General features: G+C 41.9%; 1 protein-coding gene across 1 annotated transcript; it reads left to right on the top strand.

Annotated features, from left to right (window-relative positions):
* The first annotated feature begins 12128 nt into the window (after nt 1–12128).
* Nucleotides 12129–18546, top strand: tnfrsf13b (TNF receptor superfamily member 13B). The gene is made up of 6 exons (XM_076760342.1): nt 12129–12203; nt 14248–14382; nt 14975–15091; nt 15894–16010; nt 16438–16737; nt 16973–18546. The coding sequence occupies exons 2-6, from the start codon at nt 14268–14270 to the stop codon at nt 17233–17235; spliced, it is 912 nt and encodes a 303-aa protein (XP_076616457.1). The 5' UTR covers nt 12129–12203; nt 14248–14267; the 3' UTR covers nt 17236–18546.
* Nucleotides 18547–19741: the final 1195 nt, after the last annotated feature.

Below are 19741 nucleotides of genomic sequence, written 5' to 3'. Positions count from 1 at the left end.
TATGGGCATGGTAGCATTGTCATTGTGAGCATGTTAGCATGCTGATGTTAGCATTGAGTCAGAGAACCGCCAGTAGCTATTTGTCATTGATGTGATTTGGAAACTAACCTAAATTTACCCCATTGAACATCACTGTCATATTTTAGAAATTAGCTTGCTGGTAAATTAAATAGCGAAAGGAATACCGGTTTGCTGAGTTTACTGGGGTGATTGTACTAAGCTACAACTTGTGGTCAAGTAATCTCTAAAGGAGCTACAACAAAAGACCTTGTCACAGTTGTCACGGCATTGGGAAACCTTATCACTCCATCAGTGCTGCCTGAATGAGCCCACATCCACGGCAGACATCTATTTCCAGGCTGTTTGTGCACAGTTACTTTTCCAGTGGACCTCGATGATGGAGCCACACCTGGTTGTTGGGACATTTGTCAAAGAACTGCAAAGTCTCTATAGTAATAAGGTCAGCTGCCATATGCTGCAGTGTCAGACTCACTTTGTCTCAGTGTATCAGTCAAGACAGAAGCCATCAATCAGTGTAATCAAAAGAGATGAGGAGCCAGACAGGGCTTGTCCTGGGAGGTTACTGCAGAAAATAATTAAGTGTAGCCCACACGCACGCACACACACACACACACACCTCACCTGCCACACAGATAGCTGTCATGGACCACACAGCATATAATTTGTCATGGCATTCTAACTGATGGGAGTTGTGAAGTAGGTGACCAGTTCTGCATGATCCTGACCCATTGTATGTGTGTGTGTGTGCACTGTATGTGTGTAATAATGTGACACAGCACAAGACCAAAGGCTCTACGTGAGTGATACCCACAACTGTAATTTGATTATCATATGAGAAAACCTGTGAACCATCCTGAAACATGCAATATCTTCCTGTATATCTTTATTTTTCTGCTTTCTGTGCCAGAAATGTGTGTACGTGTCACAGCGAGGAACTGCTTTCACAGTCTCAGCCATTGTTTAGGTATTTAGCGCCTTCAAGCCTAAAGTGCAACAACTGTTCTCTCATCATCCACAACCATTTACTTTTGCTCCCTCTCTGTTGTTCTGTCTATTCCCTCTTTCTCTCTCTCTCGCTTACTTTCACGTGCACAGCTGAGAAGAATATGAGCTGACACACACTTTACACCCACCCAAACTCAACTGAACTGAAACCCACTGAACCATACTGAAGGGAACACGCTATGTCTGCCACTGCCGCTGGCTATTTGGACAAACTTAATGGACTTAATGTACTAAATGGATCATTCTGATGTTTAATAGATGTTGATAAGACGGTTTGTGCCAAAACCAGTGTAAATGTAGCTCTCAAAGGACAGCTGAGGGAATGAGACGGTGCCCGTTGTACAACCTTTGCCATCTTGTGAAATCAAGACCTAAATATCTCTCTGAAATGAGGTCATGTTCTGAAAACGTTGCGCTCATTTGGGTTGACGTGGGGCTCGGCTTGCCCCTGCCACTGTATAGTGTATAGATGAGAGGCAGAAGCGGAGGAATGGGAAACCTCTGCCTGCTCTGTTTCTTTTTCCGCAACACAAGTTGATTTGCGAAGGGCTAGAACGTGCACTCCTGAGGATGCACCGTTCAATATTAACTGTGTATTCGTGGTATCCTCTGCTTGTTCTTGCATGGGCACTGTCCACGTCACCTCATGAGTTAAAACCAGTTTACAGGGTGCCACTTTCTTTTGCAAGACACACTCTAAGAAAAAGGAGATCGGCTTGAGTTCGGGTTCAGCTTTGTAGCTTTTATGATCAGCAGCGAACACGAGTCATTCTTCTGGTTAAAGAAATAAAATTAGATGTGGATTTTCAACACTTCACATTTCAGATTAGGATTCTGACCACGCTGGTTGTAACGTACATGCGTGTTACTGACAGTGTACAGCCATGGATATGTACTTTTCTGTGCAGTTACTTTTATCTATGTGCCTTGAACTGAATATAAAATTGTGTGATGACGTCAGTGTACAGCAAAATGACATTGTAATCTGTTTCTCCAAAAGCCAAACAACCAAAGGCCTTTGTACTGTACAGACATGTTGGTAACCAAAACATGACAGAGACCTGTTGTATATCATTTTTAGTACTATTTCCCCTGCTTACATAGCTTATGTCTGTGTGATATCATGTCAGAAGCAGATGTTTATTTGTGACTATTGTTGCATAGAATATAAAGTGATCATTGATTGTAATAGAGAAGCAAATGTCCTTGTCTCTGCAATTTAAATGCAGGCCAGTTTCTGCTCTTAAAGTGAAACCTGTGTATTTCTTTGTCATTGGATGTGCATAATGTAGCCTGTGTGTGGGTGTGTGTTAGAATGGACTAACTTGGCTGAATGTGCTGTTTATGATGATTGCAGTATATCTTAGAAGGTTCCTGAAATTGTAACTTGAGGGGCCCTTCCACTGTTTTTTCTCTCTCCAGGAATACAATAGTTGGAGGAATTCAGGATTTTTCCTTGATCCCTGAACACGTCATACAGATTACACTATGTTGTGTACAGATGGTACCCTGTGAAGTCCAGGATTTTTCAAGGGGCTGTGAAGGAACTCCCACACACACAGAAGAGTTCAGGTTCATCATTTCCTCTGTCACAACATGGCTCAAGTTTGGACAAAAAAGGGAAAAAACACATGACCTTATTTAATATTAACCAATAGAAAAATTAAACTAAGATATATCAAACAACCAGATGAAGGGTTTTCCCATTGCCAGGTGATCATCTGTGCTTGGTTTGGGAATGTATGGCATATTTACAAGTACTTTATTAACACTGTGGTATGATCTTTAGTTGTGTCTTACAGCTGCATGGCTTATGCATTAGGTGTACGGTATTACCATTTTACTAACTTGCATCAAGATCAACATTAAGATGTTCATGTTTTATTTGTCTTCTTTCTTATTGCTGCTCTGCATGTGTCAAAAAATCATCTGTTTTGCTGCTTTGTGTGGCTTGCTTGCATGGCTGTATGAACTGAAGAGTGGATATCGTTGCACTAATGTTTTGCTGCTTACTGTTGCTCTGCATGTCTTATGCATGGTCTTGAGAAAGCTTATGTTGTTTCTGTTTCTGCTGTCTTTATGGCATCTTCGGTCTGTTAATTTTAACCATCACCTCCTTGGCTCTCGCCAAATGACTGCAGCAGAAAATTAGCCACCTTGTTAACACTGGCACATTTACAGAGGCATTGATTGCTGTGGGTTGTCTGAAATAAACAAATGAAAAAGGGGAAAGCCGGGGGGGTGGGGGTGGGGGGGATGTGTGTCGGATAATTAGGCAGTCAGTCCAGGTGAGCTCAGCCCCCCTGACTTATGCAGGGACAGCTGAAGGAGATCTGCTCACACGATGGTCGTCCCACTTCATAACATAAAAGTTATTACCATTACAAAATGCCTCAGTCAGTTGGTCCACCGCTTTGGCCTGGACTGAAGATTGTCGACAGATGGCTTGCCATGAAATTTTGTCCTGGCATTCATTGTTACATTATCACTGGTGATCCCCTTATTTTTCATTCCATCATCAACCTTAAGCTGCGTATACATTATACGACATGTTGTTTAAGTCCAGATGCTACTGTACAAGTACATCGCCTGCGATGTGAAGCCGAAGCTCACACTGCATGATCCCACCAGCAAGCCTCGACCTGAAAGCTCACACTGTAAAGCTTGAAAGCTCAAATCAGAACAAAAAAAAATTACTGGACAGCTGATAATCGGTGACTACTTCCTGCCAACATTTCTCTCGTTCATACAGGTTGTGATTGGAGGAGGAGGGAACATCAAAGAGGCACATACGCTCTCGCTACAGCATGGCCGACATGGCCTCCATATTTTCTGTCCACATAACGCATCCTGTCTGATTGGTGGTTGGGAGCATTGATCAGACCATGAAAAGTCCTCGCTGTCCTCTGTAGACTGCATGGAAAACAGACACTTGGCGAAGCTGAAATGCAGTCTGACTCTAAAATGAGTCCGGTGGTTCAAAAACAGTGCATGCCCAGTTTCACGTGTACTTCGTACTTAGCGCTAATAAGCAAATGTTAGGATGCATATACACTAAACGACGACACAAAAATAAAACAGGATGTGATCATTAGCTCATTCTTTTTGACATGTACTCAATTGGAAACAGTACAAAGACAAGATATTTCATTTTATATCCTGAATTTGATGCCAGCAACATGTTTCAAACAAGTCTGGACAGAAGCAACAAAGACTGGGAAAGTTGGGAACGTTCCAAACAGGTGTTTTTGGAGCATTCCACAGGTAAACAGGTTCATTGGTGACAGTATCATGATTGGGTATCAAAGGGGGATCCTCGAAAGAACCACTGGCGTGGCTTAGACTCTTTCAGGGTTCTCGAGAAAGCTGCAAGCAGCAATGCTGGAGGCCAAACGATTGGCCTGTTCTGAAGTGGTATGATGTGAACAGGCACTGCATTAGTTCTCATGACTGTGGGCAGTCTGGCGGTGGGTCATGATAATTTTAGACTTTAAACGCATCCTAATCAACCGACAGTCTCACGCATGCAACATGCAAATCTGAGTTTTCCTTTAACTCAGATGTCTTGATGTATTTTAATCTCCAAATCACAATATGAATGCTTACAAGGCATCTGCAGAGTTGTGCAGTTGTATTATTTTGTATCAAGTCATAGTGGACAATCTAAAGAATCTCATGTGAGCTCCCTTGAGGCATCATATTAAATGGATATTTTCTTCGGTTTAATGTGTATTCATTTAGACATCCCCTAACATGTGAAATAGGTAGGCCTAAAGCTCAGTTTAATGCCTTCCACACACGAGCATTCCCTCACATCACCTCTCATTTTCTGTCTGAGTCGCCTCCATATGACTCACGACAATGAATGCAGTGCCAGTCTGCACTGCTGAGGATTCAGTTTGTAATGTATTCTGGAGTCAATGTCGTGCGTGCTTGGGGGTGTTTTATTGTGCGGTGGCAGGTGAGAGGATGGGAATGAAGATTAAATGCAAAAAGTAGAAAGTGAATTTTCAAATCCACCCCTCACCAGCTAAATACCAGCATTGGGAGAGTCAAGTTTGAATGTCAGTGTAAAAAATGTCAGCGAACGCAGCCCGTTTCCTCAGTATGGACAATAATATGGTTATTATAACGAGTCAGCGCTGTAACAAAGCTTTGACAGTGATCGATCAAGCCTCCGTGTGACCTTTCTGATAACTGGAAAGAAAATTGACTTTTCAACCTATTCCCGATAAATCTTTTTAAAAGCTCTGCTCTGCTGCATAACATGGGCTCAAACCCAATATTAACTCTGCTTTTAGCTCTGTTTTTGGTCTCCATATCTCTAGAGAGAGATATGTGGCGAAATGCTCCGCTATACTGACAGCTGTCAACTATGGACAAAAATGACACGACGACTGCTGTGAGAGTGAACCAAAACAGTCAAGGTGTGGGCCTGAAAACCTAAACAAGAAGGCAAAAGATGCGAAAACACTCTGCAGAGCTGAGTGGAACTGCGGAATCGGGTGGTAATTCTCGGCCGATTCGTCACTATGAGCGGCCACTTTCATGTATAAGCAGTCATTTCATCCATTGTTAATTAAAAGCAAATTGATTATAGCTGCTTTAAGTACTATTTTTTTAACTGTCAAGGTAAAACCATTGACTCTTTAAGTAATTTTCAAATCGCAATGAGGGTGATGTGAGATTGTTGCTGGATCATACTGAGTACTCCAGGTAGGGATGGAGTTTTGTGTTGTCATCTGCTGATCTGCTTCAACTGTCCTAATCATGAGAACAGAATCTCTCCACCGCAGGAAGAATGCCATGAATGACAAACGCACCTTGACCAGCTGTCTCACACGATAGCAGCTAGATCGTGTGTTTGGGTTTTTCACCCTTCAGTAATGAACCAAGTTTTCCTCAGCGTGGGCGAAACCAGATATTCTGTCTGTATTGTTATGCTAATGGGGAAGAAAGCAAATGTGGAAGTGCTGCACGGTCTGTTTGATCTGACAAAGGTGGAAACTTTGTTCAGTGGTCTCGTAGAAAATTCAGGGGAGTGCTGCACAGCATGCAGGCTCTCATCCTTTGATCACACTGTACATGTTCATACACCTGCCAATACTCTCTATATCTCACAGTTAGGCTGCTTTCATTCCCTCCAAATCCTTTATCTGTGACTAGTTACAGCCACAGCACCCTTATCGTTCCCCATTCACCTTCTCAAGTTAGACAAGTGTAATTTGTTATTCTTGCCACTGCTCTGCCTCCCTGCATAATTAAGAGAGAGATTAGGAGTGTTTCCACAAGATAAAGACAGTATTCAGCAGTGAAAATGGTGCATGTAAGCTCCTATGACAAGTACATAGAGATTAGACTGGAAATAATTGTTGATCCACGGTGAATGATTGTCTTTTCAAACATTGCAGCCTGTCTCCATCTACTGGTCTGACTCTGGTATTGTTGGCGTGAACGTGCTGTTGTACACAATTTACTGAGACAGCCTGATTATGGTTCGGTTATAAAAAAATGATGAACGAGCCTAACTTTGCGTTGCACACAGAGTTCTCTGACCTCTCGAATTTCCAAAAACTCTTCCCAAAGTTTGGTGTAAAAAGCTTGAATGCTCCTTGCTGATATATGCAAATATTTCAGTCAAACAAGACCTTTTAAAAATGTGTCATTCACTCACTGATCATTTTGCATGGGCTGCCAAATGACTGATTTAGTCATGATTTGGCCATTTTATGTTCTGTTTTTTACTCATGTGTACTGGCTTCCTTTGTTCCTTGAAAAATTTGACTACCCATCTGCAGTGAGGCTATTCTGGGTGCTCAGGTTTCTGAAGGTGGTTGTTTGGTTGGAGGTGTGATCACGGCTACGCAGACAGTTCTTTACTTACTCACAGCAGTCACTTACTATTTATTTTATTCAGTACATGACAATGTACAAGCAAGCAGGGGCTTTTCTGATATTTTCTTTTTATTATTATTTCCATAAATTCATGTCTATAGGCTGGACAATGTTTGTTCTGCATCCTACCGCTACCAGAACACACATAAACAAACCTTCATTTTGTAATTTTTCACATCATGTAGTGTGTCTGTGAATGGAGTTTTTGGCGAGTTAAGCAGTAATGCAAATATACATGTTGTCATATGTCATATGTATATGTGTGCCTGCAGTTGGACAAGCCTGTCAGTAGTTGCTATGTGTAGCACTCTGTGGGCCTATTTCAGAAGTATTAATTTCCATTTTTGCACATGTATGCATGTATGTTTGTTCCTGCATTTCTCATATTTCCTTCATTTTTCCTCAATTGAATTTTTTTTTTTTTTTTTTTTTAATGTATTACATATTAAGATTTCTATATTATCTTGTATATTCTTTTGGACCTTTCCCTGCTGCCATGTTGCCCACCCATACATCCTTACCTAATGTGCTGTGATAATCGTATTAAATACAGTATTCATTAGTGTACTGATATGAAAATACACTTTATAATGAAAATGATAATAGTACACAAACAAGTTGGTTGTGTGTGTGTATACCTAACATCATTCCAATCACTTCATTTTCTGTCTTTGCATATCTATCAGCAAAAACCATCGATTCACAATACAAATGCATTATTATGTTTATATACTCATTCTTGTCTTTGCTACAGCCTTTCTGCATCTACAGTAATTCAGCCCAGTTTACAGTAAATGTAAAATGAAGAAACCTGGTTTCACTGTGACTCAACATGGAGCCACGTCACAGTCTTATCTGTGCTTCCTCAAATTCAACTTCTTGGTTTTCCTGAATTTTTGTGTTTCACACAAGGTTGCATTCAGATGATTTACATACAGATGCACCCAAAGTGGAAGTCTCACTCATTTACTGCAAACTTGCTCAGGTGTAGTTCTGCCATTTGAATGCCAAACATGAATTATTTGCTTGCCTCGTCCAGCCTCAGAGGCAAGGTGTTTTTTTTAATTTTTAAATAGCATTGTTTCTTGTTTTACTACTCGGCTTTCAATCTATTAGAGAAGCCTTCTGCAACTTCACTGACCAATCAGAAAGCCTGCTGCTTGACAGGTGTTCTGCAGAGACCCAGGGTCAGTTCTCAAGAGCTGTACCTCAACTAGTTAGAGGGTGGGATTACAGTGAGGTATCATGTCCTTGTCAGTCCATTAGTGACATCTACTGGTTGGTCATAAAAGTCAAAGATGGGTGATTGCTGTGTACATACACTGGTATGCAAACGTTTGGGCACCCCTGGTCAAAATGTCTGTTTCTGTGAAAAGCTAAGCGGGTAACAGATGACCTGTTTTCCGAACGGAACGAAGTTAAAGGTGACACATTTCTTTAATATTTCACGTGAGATTACTTTTTAATTCCATCTTTTACAGTTTTAAAATAATGAAAAAGGAAGCAAAAGTTTGGGCCTCCCCTTTGTCAGTACTTAGTAACACCCCCTTTGGCAGCTACCACAGCTTGTAAAGGCTTCTTGGGCCATCTTGCCTGCGCTGCTCTTTTGAGGTCTATCCGCAGATTTCCAATGACGTATTTGTCAGGGGACTGTGAGGACCATGGCAAAACCTTCAGCGTGTGCCTCTTGAGGTGTTCAACTGTGGATTTTGAGGCGTGTTTAGGATCAGCTTTTTTACAGATGCTGTGATGCTTGATTGCAGAAGTTGCTGCTATGTAATTTAATCCATTCTAATCCACTCCCAATTCAATCCTACCAGTCAAATGTTGCCCATGCCACTGGCTGCAACACAAGCCCAAAGCATGATGGATTTACCTCCGTGCTTGACAGTTGGAGAGGTCTTCTTTTCATGAAAGGTCAAAAAGTTCTGTGCTAACTTCATCAGTCCACAGGACTTGTTTCCAAAATGCAGACTTGTGGTGAGGATGCAGGAAAGGTTTTCTTCTGATGCCTCTTCCATCAAGGTCATGTTTGTGCAGGTGTCACTCCACAGTAGAAGAGTACACCACCACTCCAGAGTCTGCTAAATCTTCATGAAGGTCTTCTACAGTCAAGTAATCCTCTGAGCAGTTCTCTCAGAAAGTTTCCTTGGACTTCCAGACCTCAGCTTGACCTCCACAGTTCCTGTTTACTGCCATTTCTTAAGTACATGATGAGCTGAGGAAACAGCTTCATGAAACCACTCTGCTGTCTTCTTACATCCTTCCCCTGCTTCGTCGGCATCAAATGTCAGGCAGCTGCTCAGAGGAGCCTATGGCTGCTGATTGTTGGGACAAGGTTTGAAGAGTCAGAGTATGAATAAAGCTCTTATATTTGCATCATCTGACCTTTCCAAATGATGACTGCGAATAAGTCATAACACCATTAAGCTAATTAAGGTAAGAGATGTTAGTAACCGTTATCTGAGAGCTCAAATCTCCTCCCTCCAAAATTGAACAAAACAAAAATAATACCCCAAATTTGCTTAAAGTGATGAAGAGGATGTTTCATCGTTAACATGCTTGAGGGAGATCAGGCAGTTATTGCTTGATATATGCACCAAACCTGTAGCAGAACTCTACATTTTGTAACCAGAGACCAACTCTGTGTATCCAGCAACAACTATTAAAGTACTGAACAATGAATTTCAGGGCATCCATCATTAACGTCCACAGCTCTGGACGGTCTTTAACTCTAGCATACTAATGTTTACCAGGAGAAACTGCATCTGCCTTCTTATGCGTGAACCACACACCCTCATCCGCTCCTTTTGTTGGCTCTTCTTGAATTCGCCTTTCTGTTTGCAGCAGCCTCCAGGTAATTGTTGTAAATGTCACGAAGGACAACCAAATTAGCCTGTTGTAAAACAAAAACTAACACCTTTTAATGACTTGTCACCCCAGAATTTCCGGTTTCTTCGTGCAGCTGCACTGCAAAGCCTCCCTGAAAATCTCAGTGACAAAATCCATGCATTCTTTGAAACCTGAAGATTTTTATCAACGCGCTTGTGATCTCCCTCTTACTGAACTTTAAGTTCCACTTTTTTCTGACTTCCCCTCTTTACACATGTTGATTTATTTATATGAATACATGCATAATTACTGTTGGTATGAGTCGAGAATACTGGCACTGTGTGAGACCTCTTTATGACTTTCTATCATAAAAATTGGACCAAAATAAACCCCTGGCTCACATGATTACTATCTTCGTGTGTTCACGCTGTTTAAAAATACTCACTTTCAGTCTAAAACTAAGCTGCACATGGCCAGAAAGATCCCAGTTCCTATGAGAACTGAAGAAGAGATGAAACACTGAAGTCTCATTTTGTGCTCAGTGGAGAGTGAAACACATGGTGTGGAATTGCCCGATAGTTTCACCCAGATGTTGAGAAAGTGTGTTCAGTCACATCTTCTGTTTGACACATACAATAACACATTAATACCTGTCAGCGGTGAGTCACTGTGCTCACTCTCTGTGTGCTCTGTGTAACTTTGGGCTCTCCCAGCAGAACTTTATTCTAATATTTAGGCCAATTTCTGAAAATAAACTGCAATAAATAAAAACAAAATATAAAATATAAAGAACAAAAGCATGTATAAGTATTCTTCCCTTTTTATAAAAAAAACTCTTAGGAGTGACACGATAAGGTGAATGGGAATCAACTTGTGACGATGTTGAGTTCAAAGTGCGCTTCACAGTCAACATTTGTCACAGCACATGTACGAGGAATTAACAATGCCTCCCCTTTGACATGAGCCAGTGTGGACAATGACATGATCTTGAAACTGGCAAAGCTAAACGGAATGCAGTCATTGTCAAAGTTCCGCTTTTCCTGCCAAGATGTGTCAAAACCCTGAAAAAGCAAAGTGAATCATGAAGACAAGGGACCGTTTCAAAATATGAGTCAGTGAGGTTAAAAAGTAGCAGTAACACTTTACATCAAGGTACAAATACTCATCATTTCCTGGTTGCTTATTAGCATGGTTATCAGTAGCATATTGGCAGTTTATTTATCATTATTAATGCATTATTCTGAATGATTTCCCTGAACAACCTCCTAATTACTCCTTATTGATAGTAAGGACATTGTTATACATGAATTATCATATTAATTACCTAACCCTGCCCCTCTTAATAAATGTTTTATAATGACTAATAAAAAGACAATATGCTACTTATATGCATGCTAATTAGCAACTAGTTAATGGAGAAAATGTGTATCTTGATAGAAAATGTATCAATCAGGGGTTATGACGGTTTCCCAAACATTTAGGGAACAGTAAATGGTGTCTGTGTGAGATGGGGCACCAGTGAGGTAAGCCACAAGGAGACCTGAGGGAGTTACAGGCTTTCATGTCTGACATGAGGGACACTGTGTATAATGACTGTTGACTGGGTTCTTCATCAGTCATAGTCAGCAAAGCAGCTCAAAGGCCTGGTCTGTCAGAAATGGAGCTTTGTGCCCATCGTACATGCATTTATTTGGCACAAGACAAAAGCTGCATGTTCTAGCGTGAAGCTCGGCCGTGTCACGTCCTCTGCAGCACTACCTGGAAGCCTCATGAAGGGGGTGAGAGTGCAGCACAATGCAAATAAATCCTGGAGGAAAACCTGCCACAGTGTGTCAGCCAGCTGCCACTCAGAAGATGATTTTTATTCTATACATTGCCTTTATAAATATTCAACATTTGCATTGCAGAGAGGTAACAACCTCAAACATAAAGCCAAAGCTGCACAATTTCACTTCTACTCCAGATTGAGACTGTGAATACAAAACCTAAATCACAGAATCAGTCATGATATATTATCATAGGTTAATCTAACTAGTAGCTGAAATTAGCCCCAACTGCAACATTAAAGTGATAACCACAATAATGCAGCAGCATTAGAATCCAGTAAAATAATACACATGAGTCTGAAATGCACCATTCTTATTTTGACCAGGTTGTTTTTAAAGTAGATTTTCCGTTGAACATTATCGCAACATCTTTATTCGCGTACATCTTTTGTGATTCAATGTCAGAAAAACATGCTTCGGCAAAAAAGCTTTTAACAGGCACTGTGTGTTGGTCTAACCTCGGTGTGTCAGAGTTCGGGTGGGGGGGATCCTCCTCATGCACAGGGGGAAGTCCCAGCTCAAGCAGTGAGTTCATACTCAAATCAGCTTCCATGTTGAAATGCAGGCCTCTCTCACTCTCATCTTCAAACCAAGGATTCTCCCACTGCGTCTTCATCTCAACAGGTAAGTTTTGCCTCTAACTATCGCTTTCAACCCGGCCGCATCAGCAAGGCGAGTGTTGTGTTTTCAGCGTTTGTTGTCGCTTCTGGTGGTCCAGGGGGGAGTGGAACCCTCAACTCCAGCCAGCGTTGTCACAGTTTCTATCTAGTGTGGGTTTGCGGCGGCTCAGCGGCTCACAGTGAGCTCTTTGATGACCGGGAAAGTCTTAACTTTGCTGTGAGTGCAGTTCTATGTCGTCACATTTACGCACATACACGCACACAAGGTCTCTCAAAATGGAAAAATGATAAATAGTAAAAAGAACAATTACAGAAATCAACAAGGAGGCACAAAAATAGCACATACGTGAAAAAGAAGATGGAGAACTCCAAGTTCTGATTTTGGTTTGGATGGAAAACTTTTGTTTTGGATATAATCTAACAGATCATGCATGTTTCTGATAATCACTCACTGTACTGCGTTTACATGAAATGTGAAAGGGGGCGTGAGCAAGGCAGTGAGTGCGGATCATCGGGGTGTGACAAATATACTCAAGAATAAATCACGCAGTTCTGTGTGCGAGAGCAGGGGAGGGCGGAGGAGGCGTAGACTTGTGTGCCTTTCACAGTCGGTTGACTCCGAGCTCGGCAGAGCGAGGAGGTCTGTGTTCAAGAACAAAGCCACGATTACTCAGAGGGGAGACGTTTATGTGTTGCAGCTACAGCAAGGCTGTTGCTGGTGGCCTTTTATCTTTGATTTCCTCGACTTTGGACGTGTTTCACAAGGTTCTTGAAAGCACAAAAGGAAATTGGCATGCTTTGCTTTTGAAGGAGAGGCAAAAAGAACTTTCACAGCAGAAAAGCCTCCATCCAGCTCATCCAGTACACCCGGTGTAGCAGATATAATAATAGTGTTTAACTGGTGCCAGTGCAGACTTGGCAGTCTTTGCAACTATCATACATTAGTAAAGTTCACACTTGCCTCCTACAACTTCCTGCACTGGGATATAAAGACATGGGACTTAGTGTGGGATCCCATAGTATCATGTAGTTGAGTAGTAGGGCCTTCACACCATCACTGACTACGAGCCCACCACAAAAACCTGTGACATCAAGTTTTATGCACAATTACAGGTTCAAAATAATATACCAGCAAAGGGGTCTGCTGCTGCCCCTGATCAATGAGCACTTAGCCTCTGCACTGCTGATGTCAGGAGGACCCTCTCCAACACAAACTCAGGCAAAGCTGCTGGGTCAGATAACTTATGAAGAAACTGACACAAATGGAGTCATTCCTACCACATTGCTCTACATAAAAAAAATCACCTTGTACCACACTTCATGAGGCAGCTAGGTAACACAGACAGAGAGCACATGGGGAATTATGTGAACGGAAGTGAATAGAGGAGATGCCCTACCCATTGCAGTTGTACTGTACTTTGTTAATGTATCAGTTGACTCTGTTTCTTCTCATCTACAACATATTTGTCATCTTGCGTAACATTTTAAGGCAACCACGATGTGCGTACTTTGAGAAAATCCATGTTTTGCAAGACTAGTGACAGCGAGAGCAGGTTAAATGTCGGAAATGCTTGGCGTAGAACATGTGAGCCACGAACACGCTTGAAGTTGGGTGCCTGTTCCCAACAAGTGGCACAGTATGTACCCTACACTGTCTCTGCAAGCGGTGGCAGTGGGAAGGGGTTTTTGAATTTCTGCATGTTCGGCAACGACCTCGTGTTTGCAAAAACAAATTGAAACTACATTGCTACGTAACCTTGCACATTTTTAAGTGTGTAGCAGAGGTCTTCACTGACATCGTCATCACCTCCCTGAGCCTGGCAGTCATTCCAGTCTCATCCATCAAAAACTGGACTGGCAGTAACACCTCCAGCACCATCACCACTCAACAAGAATCTGTTTCCTAATGTTGAAAAGCCAAAAGAGATAATTTTTGACTTCAGAGGAACAATACCGATCAGGGTTTCATAGTTGCTCACATTCTATCACTATTTCCCCTGCACTTATCTCTCTATACATGTCTGTGTTTGTGTGTGTGTGTTTGTCAGTGTGAGGGTTATCAGGGCTGATGGGTGTAAGCTGCCGTGAGGATCAGTACTGGGACGCCTTGATCAAAAAATGTCTGTCCTGTAATGTGGAATGCAAGCGGCCATATGTCATCCCCAAATGCAGCCGTTACTGTGGTGAGTGCACACATACGTGCATACATTAGGTCAGACGTATAGGAATACATGGAAATCCATGGTACAGCCTGTGAAATTCTAAGTTGACAGGAACATTTTCTCGCATCTATTTATGGGATTTAGTGGATTGGACCATTGAAAGATGTTAGCAGACCAGAGTATATCTTAATATTAGATCTTAATCTACTGATGCACTGCATGTCTGTCCATCCTTTTCAAGCTGCTTCTGATTATGCTACCTGAACTGAGATGAAAGCTGGTAAATTATGCATGAAACAGTGCCCGAACAGTTTCTAACTGCCCTGACTGTCCAGAAGGCAGGCAATAGTTGCAAGGGTGACATTTCTTTCATTGTTTTTCACTTAATTTTAAGGGATTATTTCCAGGAGGAGATCAACATACCTTCAAATCAAAGTGTACATGTATTTCGGGCCTAGGTGTGTAATGAATAATAGCAATAGAGTGTAAAACTGGAATTTCCCCAATGAGGTATTAATAAAAAGTACTGAATACAATGCAGAAGTGAATTAATTTAATCACATCTTCAGCTTTTCCTGATTGCTCTCTCACTCACTCTGTCCTGCTGCATTAGTGTCTGCAAGTTGTAGGGCCCTGCCTGGCCACTACTATGATGGGCTGCTCAAGAAATGTGTGGGGTGCGATGAGGTGTGTGGCAGACATCCAGCAGAATGCTTCCAGCACTGCCAGAGTGAGTACTGACCACGCTGGCCTGAATTAGGCCTTTAATTATTCAGTGACTTTCTTTTTTTCCTGTAAGAGTCATTCCATGAAAACTGTTTTTACAGGGGAAAAACAAGGCAGAATAAAACTGTTAGTATTGTTTTCGGTGGCTGAGGACACTAAGTCAAGTGTACTTATTAGCATGAATTAAAATTAAGCAAGTAAAATTCTGATGTTTTAACTGTTTTCTGTTTAACTACATTCATTTTCTCATGTCTGCTCTGACCATTTCTCACATTCATGTGATGTAACACTCAACATTGCATAAAAAACAACAAATTTGGCTTAAAATTTATGTGGATTTATGTGTCTGTAAGTTTCACGTTCCACCCCATCACACCAATTTATTTCTGCACCAAATCACTGTACTCTCCCTTTAAATGACATCAGCAAGAGGAAATGACATCATCTAAGAGTTTGAAGAAGTCAAATTCAAGCACTAGTGACTTTTGAGTTTCTTACAGAACTTTTTTTTGCCCTTTTGGCTTCTCTTTCAAGCAAACACATCCACCCATCACATAAAAAAACGTTTTTGATGACATTTTCAAAATGTATTCGTATAAAGCATGATTTATTTATTTTTATTTTACTTAGCTGCATGCTAGTGTGCTTAACTTTGACCACAGAGATATTCGTGGCAATATTACTTCAGGTCCCGAATGTGTTAAAAAAAAGTGCCTGATCTTGCAAAAATATGTTTTACTGACAGTCTAACACAAAACACTTTAATTCTCCTCATTGTTCTCCAACTCTGTGTCCTGCTGCATTAGTGTCTGCAAACTGTAAGGCCCTGCCTGGCCACTACCATGATCAGCTGCTGAAGAAATGTGTGAGGTGCGATGAGGTGTGTGGCAGACATCCAGCAGAATGCTCCCAGCACTGCCAGCGTGAGTACTGACCACGCTGGCCTGAATCAGATCTTTCATTATTCAGTGACTTTTTTTTTTTTTTTTTTTTCTGTTACTTCTGTTTCTTGAAGGCATAAATGTTTTGTTGAGTTAGACCTCAGAGGACGAAGTTTTCAGAGAACAAGCTGGATAACTAGAAAAGTTTAATGGTAAAGGTCACTTACCTAAACAAATCAGCTCCTGTACAGTGGGGCTGAATGCTGTTTGGTGCTTGCTTCTGTGCAGAGATCAAGGCTTGGTGGTTGTACTTGGGTGGAAAATGCACGTTCTTTGGGGCCCTGAAGGTCTCCTGTAGGGGTCAGGGCACTGCCCATTAGCCACAAGGCTACCAGTCTTCAGTCCAGTCAGTTGACTTGGATGGCAAAGAGACATCACAGAGATAATTCTTCCCATCTATCCCCCCCAGCTGCTTCGCCGCCCCCTCTGACAACTAAAAAGCTCCTGGTTGGTGTTTCCTCACACTTGTCGTACTCCAAAATGTCGACGGCCATCGAAGACTACACTATTCTGCTGTACCCCCTGCTGGCCGTGTGCATGGTGCTGCTGCTTTTGAGCTTGTCTCTAGCCTTGGTCGTCTTTTTAAGGGCATCCAGGGCCAAAACCTCCAAGCCAGGACCCAAGGAGGCCAACCACAAACGGGACTGTGTGGTCCAGATGGGCCAGGAGGTTGGCCAGTCGGGTTATCAGCCTGGGCAGAGTTCCACAGGTTAGTGTGGTATGGACACAAATCAAAGGCCCCCATCACTGCAGCCAATGAACTGTTGAGCTGAAATAAACCTCTTAGTCAAGTAGTAAAATTATGAACAAATTAATGTTCAGCAACTTAGCAAACTAATTATCCCCTTGTGTTTCAGAACTCTTGTATCTCTAGATTGTAGATGGGAAATATCCTTGCATCAATTTCACATATTTTGCTCCAATGTGTGTCTGTCTTTCTACAGACTTTGCAACTACTGTGAGCCATCCCACTGACCGTGAGGCATCGGATGACTCCAGCCCGACTGAGACCTGCGTGTGTGTCCACTGTTTCCCTGATTTGAAAGCACTAGGCCAAGGCAATGACAGGCCGCTGAGAGCACCTTACCCACTCTACCCGCAGGCTGCTCCCCACAGAGACCAGATCCAAAACGGAGGGCCTGTCTGGACCGAGGGCAGACTAGACACCTCTGGACAGGAGGTGCAGGAGGAGGCTGCAGTGGGATGAGGCTCATTTGCTGGATGCTGTCACAGCAAAGGTTTTTAAGTGTTTGGAATGTGAAAAAAAGGTGTTTAAAGGGGAGCATGCCCATCTATGACCCCTATCAACCTCTCAACATTGGCAATGCATAATCAAGAAAAGTACATAGAAAAACTTGTCTTGTTACAAAAAAGCAAACAAGTAAAGGACATCTTTTCATCAGATAAGTTCCAAAAGTTCATTCATATTAAATGTTGCCGTATTAAGATAATGTCCTATCCTTAATTGTTAAAAAGCATGTGTCCAAGGGCCTTCTTGCAAGGTTTTCTCGGCTCGGAAGGCGGCAATGTTAGGGCCGTCCCCAATCGGACTGCAAAGAACTGGTAGACTGACTGATGATATCATGACATGACAAGACTACAGTTGACTTCTAGCTGACCACTGACATCTAATCCAATCTAAAAAACACAGCAAAGCAAATTTAAGCATCAAGGGACAAGACAAATTGGGCAACTATTTACATGTCACTGTGGATCTCCTCAAACGCAAACTGAGAATACAAGTTGGGAATATGTGTAAAAAATAAAAAGTTTCTACTGGCACTGTTACGCTTTGCCTGTCAGCCCACGGCCCTTTTATTTTGGAAGAACAAAGACAGGGTGGAGGTGGAAGGAGAAAGTGGGTCAGCGCTTCCCTGGGCTGAACAGCCAGTCACACAGCTCTCTGTGATTCAACACACCAAACAGCTGTGACAAGTGCTGACTCGTGCCAATGGTGGCACATTGGAAAAGCACAGGTTATGGTCGCCCACGCGTGCTCAACAATGCCCGACAGCATTCCACTGCTAACTGCCGTCATCTCGGCTTGTCAGATCACATAAAACATCATTTCATAAAGTTGCAGTCACAGGAAGATTGTCTGAGTACAAGTTTATGACTGCTGCTCTCTACATGTTTATTGCTTTCCCGCCAAAACAAGTAAAAACACATTTCAATGACGACTATTAGAGTAATATTGTAGGAGAATATTAAGGTAATAGGCAATGCTAGAGTCCAAATCTAAGGAGGAGACAGAGGTTAAAACCAAATGAGTTGCTGTGAAGAAATGAATTGGTAATTCTTTATGCTGTGTTCAAGTTCTACTGATACCTCTATTAGTGTTTCTTGTCTCTCATCACCATATCTAAATGGAGTGGAGGCATGGGCTCATTCTGGGCACTGACTATCAGCAGAAATGTATTTGTACAGTGTATGTATGTGTGCACAGCCTTCTGTATATATTTGTGGGGTGATGGTTTATATAATGATTCAGAATCTCCTTGCACTTGCTTTGGCCTCCAATAATAAAAAAAAAACATATGGAGAAGCTGTTTTAAAGTGTGTCTGTCATCACTTTAATCACTGTTGAGCTCTGTGATATGTGGAGTGTCATGATAAAAGTTTGGGCAACCATGGTTATTTGATTTGGACAGTTTTACAGGAAGAAAAAGCAAAATAGCGCCATACAAAGGTTTGGGCACCTGAAGAGATTTGAGCTCTCAGATAACTTCTACTGCCTCTCTAAGCAGCAGTCTAGCACTTTCCACAAAGCAGAAGGATGTAATAAAGGGTTTTCATGAAGGGGTTTCCTCAGTTCGTAAAGGACTTGAGAAATGGCAGTTAACATGAATAGCAGAGGAAAAGATGAGGTCTGGAAGACCAAGAAAACTTTCTGAAAGGACTGCAGGTTGGATTATCAGAGAATCACATCAAAGCCTCTGACTGATGAGGACCTGCAGTGATGGTGCATCAGAAGAAAACCTTTCCTGCATCCTCACCATAATTCAGCATCAGACATTTGCCAAAGAACATCTAAACATGTTGGATGCATTTTGGAAACAAGACCTGAGGACTGATGAAGTTTAAATAGAACTTTTTGGCTGCAGTGAGCAGTGAGGAAAAAGGGTACAAAATTTCGTAAAAGGAAGACCTCTCCAACTGTCAAGCACGGGGGTGGATCATCATGCTTTGGGCTTGTGTTGCAGCAGGTTGGGGAACATTTCAGTGGTAGAGGGCAGAATGGATTCAATGAAATAAGAGCAAATTCTGCAATCAAGCATCACAGCATCTGTAAAAAAAAAAAAAAAAGGTAGAAAATGAAAAGAGGATGGCTTCTACAACAGGATAATGATCCTAAACACACCTCAAAATCCACAATGGACAACCTCAAGAGGCACATGCTGAAGGTTCTACAGTGGTCCTCACAGTCCCCTGACCTCATCAAAGTCTGGAGATAGAGTTCAAAAAAGCAGCGAATAAAAGATGTCTCAAGAATCTCACAGAACAAGAAGCTTTTTGCAAAGAAGAATGAGTAAAAATTCCCCAAGCAAGAACTGACAGACTTGCCAAAATGGGTGTTACTAATTCCTGACCATGCAGGGTGCCCAAACCTTCAGGCCCTTTTCCTTTTTTTTGGTTGTTTTGAAACTGTAAAACACGGAAATAAAAGCGTGATCTTGTTTAGAACATTAAAGAAATGTATCATCTTTAACTTT

This window comes from Chaetodon auriga, chromosome 20, assembly GCF_051107435.1.
Source record: "Chaetodon auriga isolate fChaAug3 chromosome 20, fChaAug3.hap1, whole genome shotgun sequence".
Lineage (NCBI taxonomy): Eukaryota > Metazoa > Chordata > Actinopteri > Chaetodontiformes > Chaetodontidae > Chaetodon > Chaetodon auriga.
This window is presented reverse-complemented; position numbering and strand designations above follow the sequence as displayed.

Excerpts from the sequence above, each read along its gene's own strand:
- tnfrsf13b (XM_076760342.1), top strand. The coding sequence starts at position 14,268 with ATGGGTGTAAGCTGCCGTGAGGATCAGTACTGGGACGCCTTGATCAAA. Across the intron at positions 15,092-15,893 it reads ATGCTTCCAGCACTGCCAGA|TGTCTGCAAACTGTAAGGCC; the intron begins GTGAGTACTGAC and ends CTGCTGCATTAG. Across the intron at positions 16,738-16,972 it reads GCCTGGGCAGAGTTCCACAG|ACTTTGCAACTACTGTGAGC; the intron begins GTTAGTGTGGTA and ends GTCTTTCTACAG.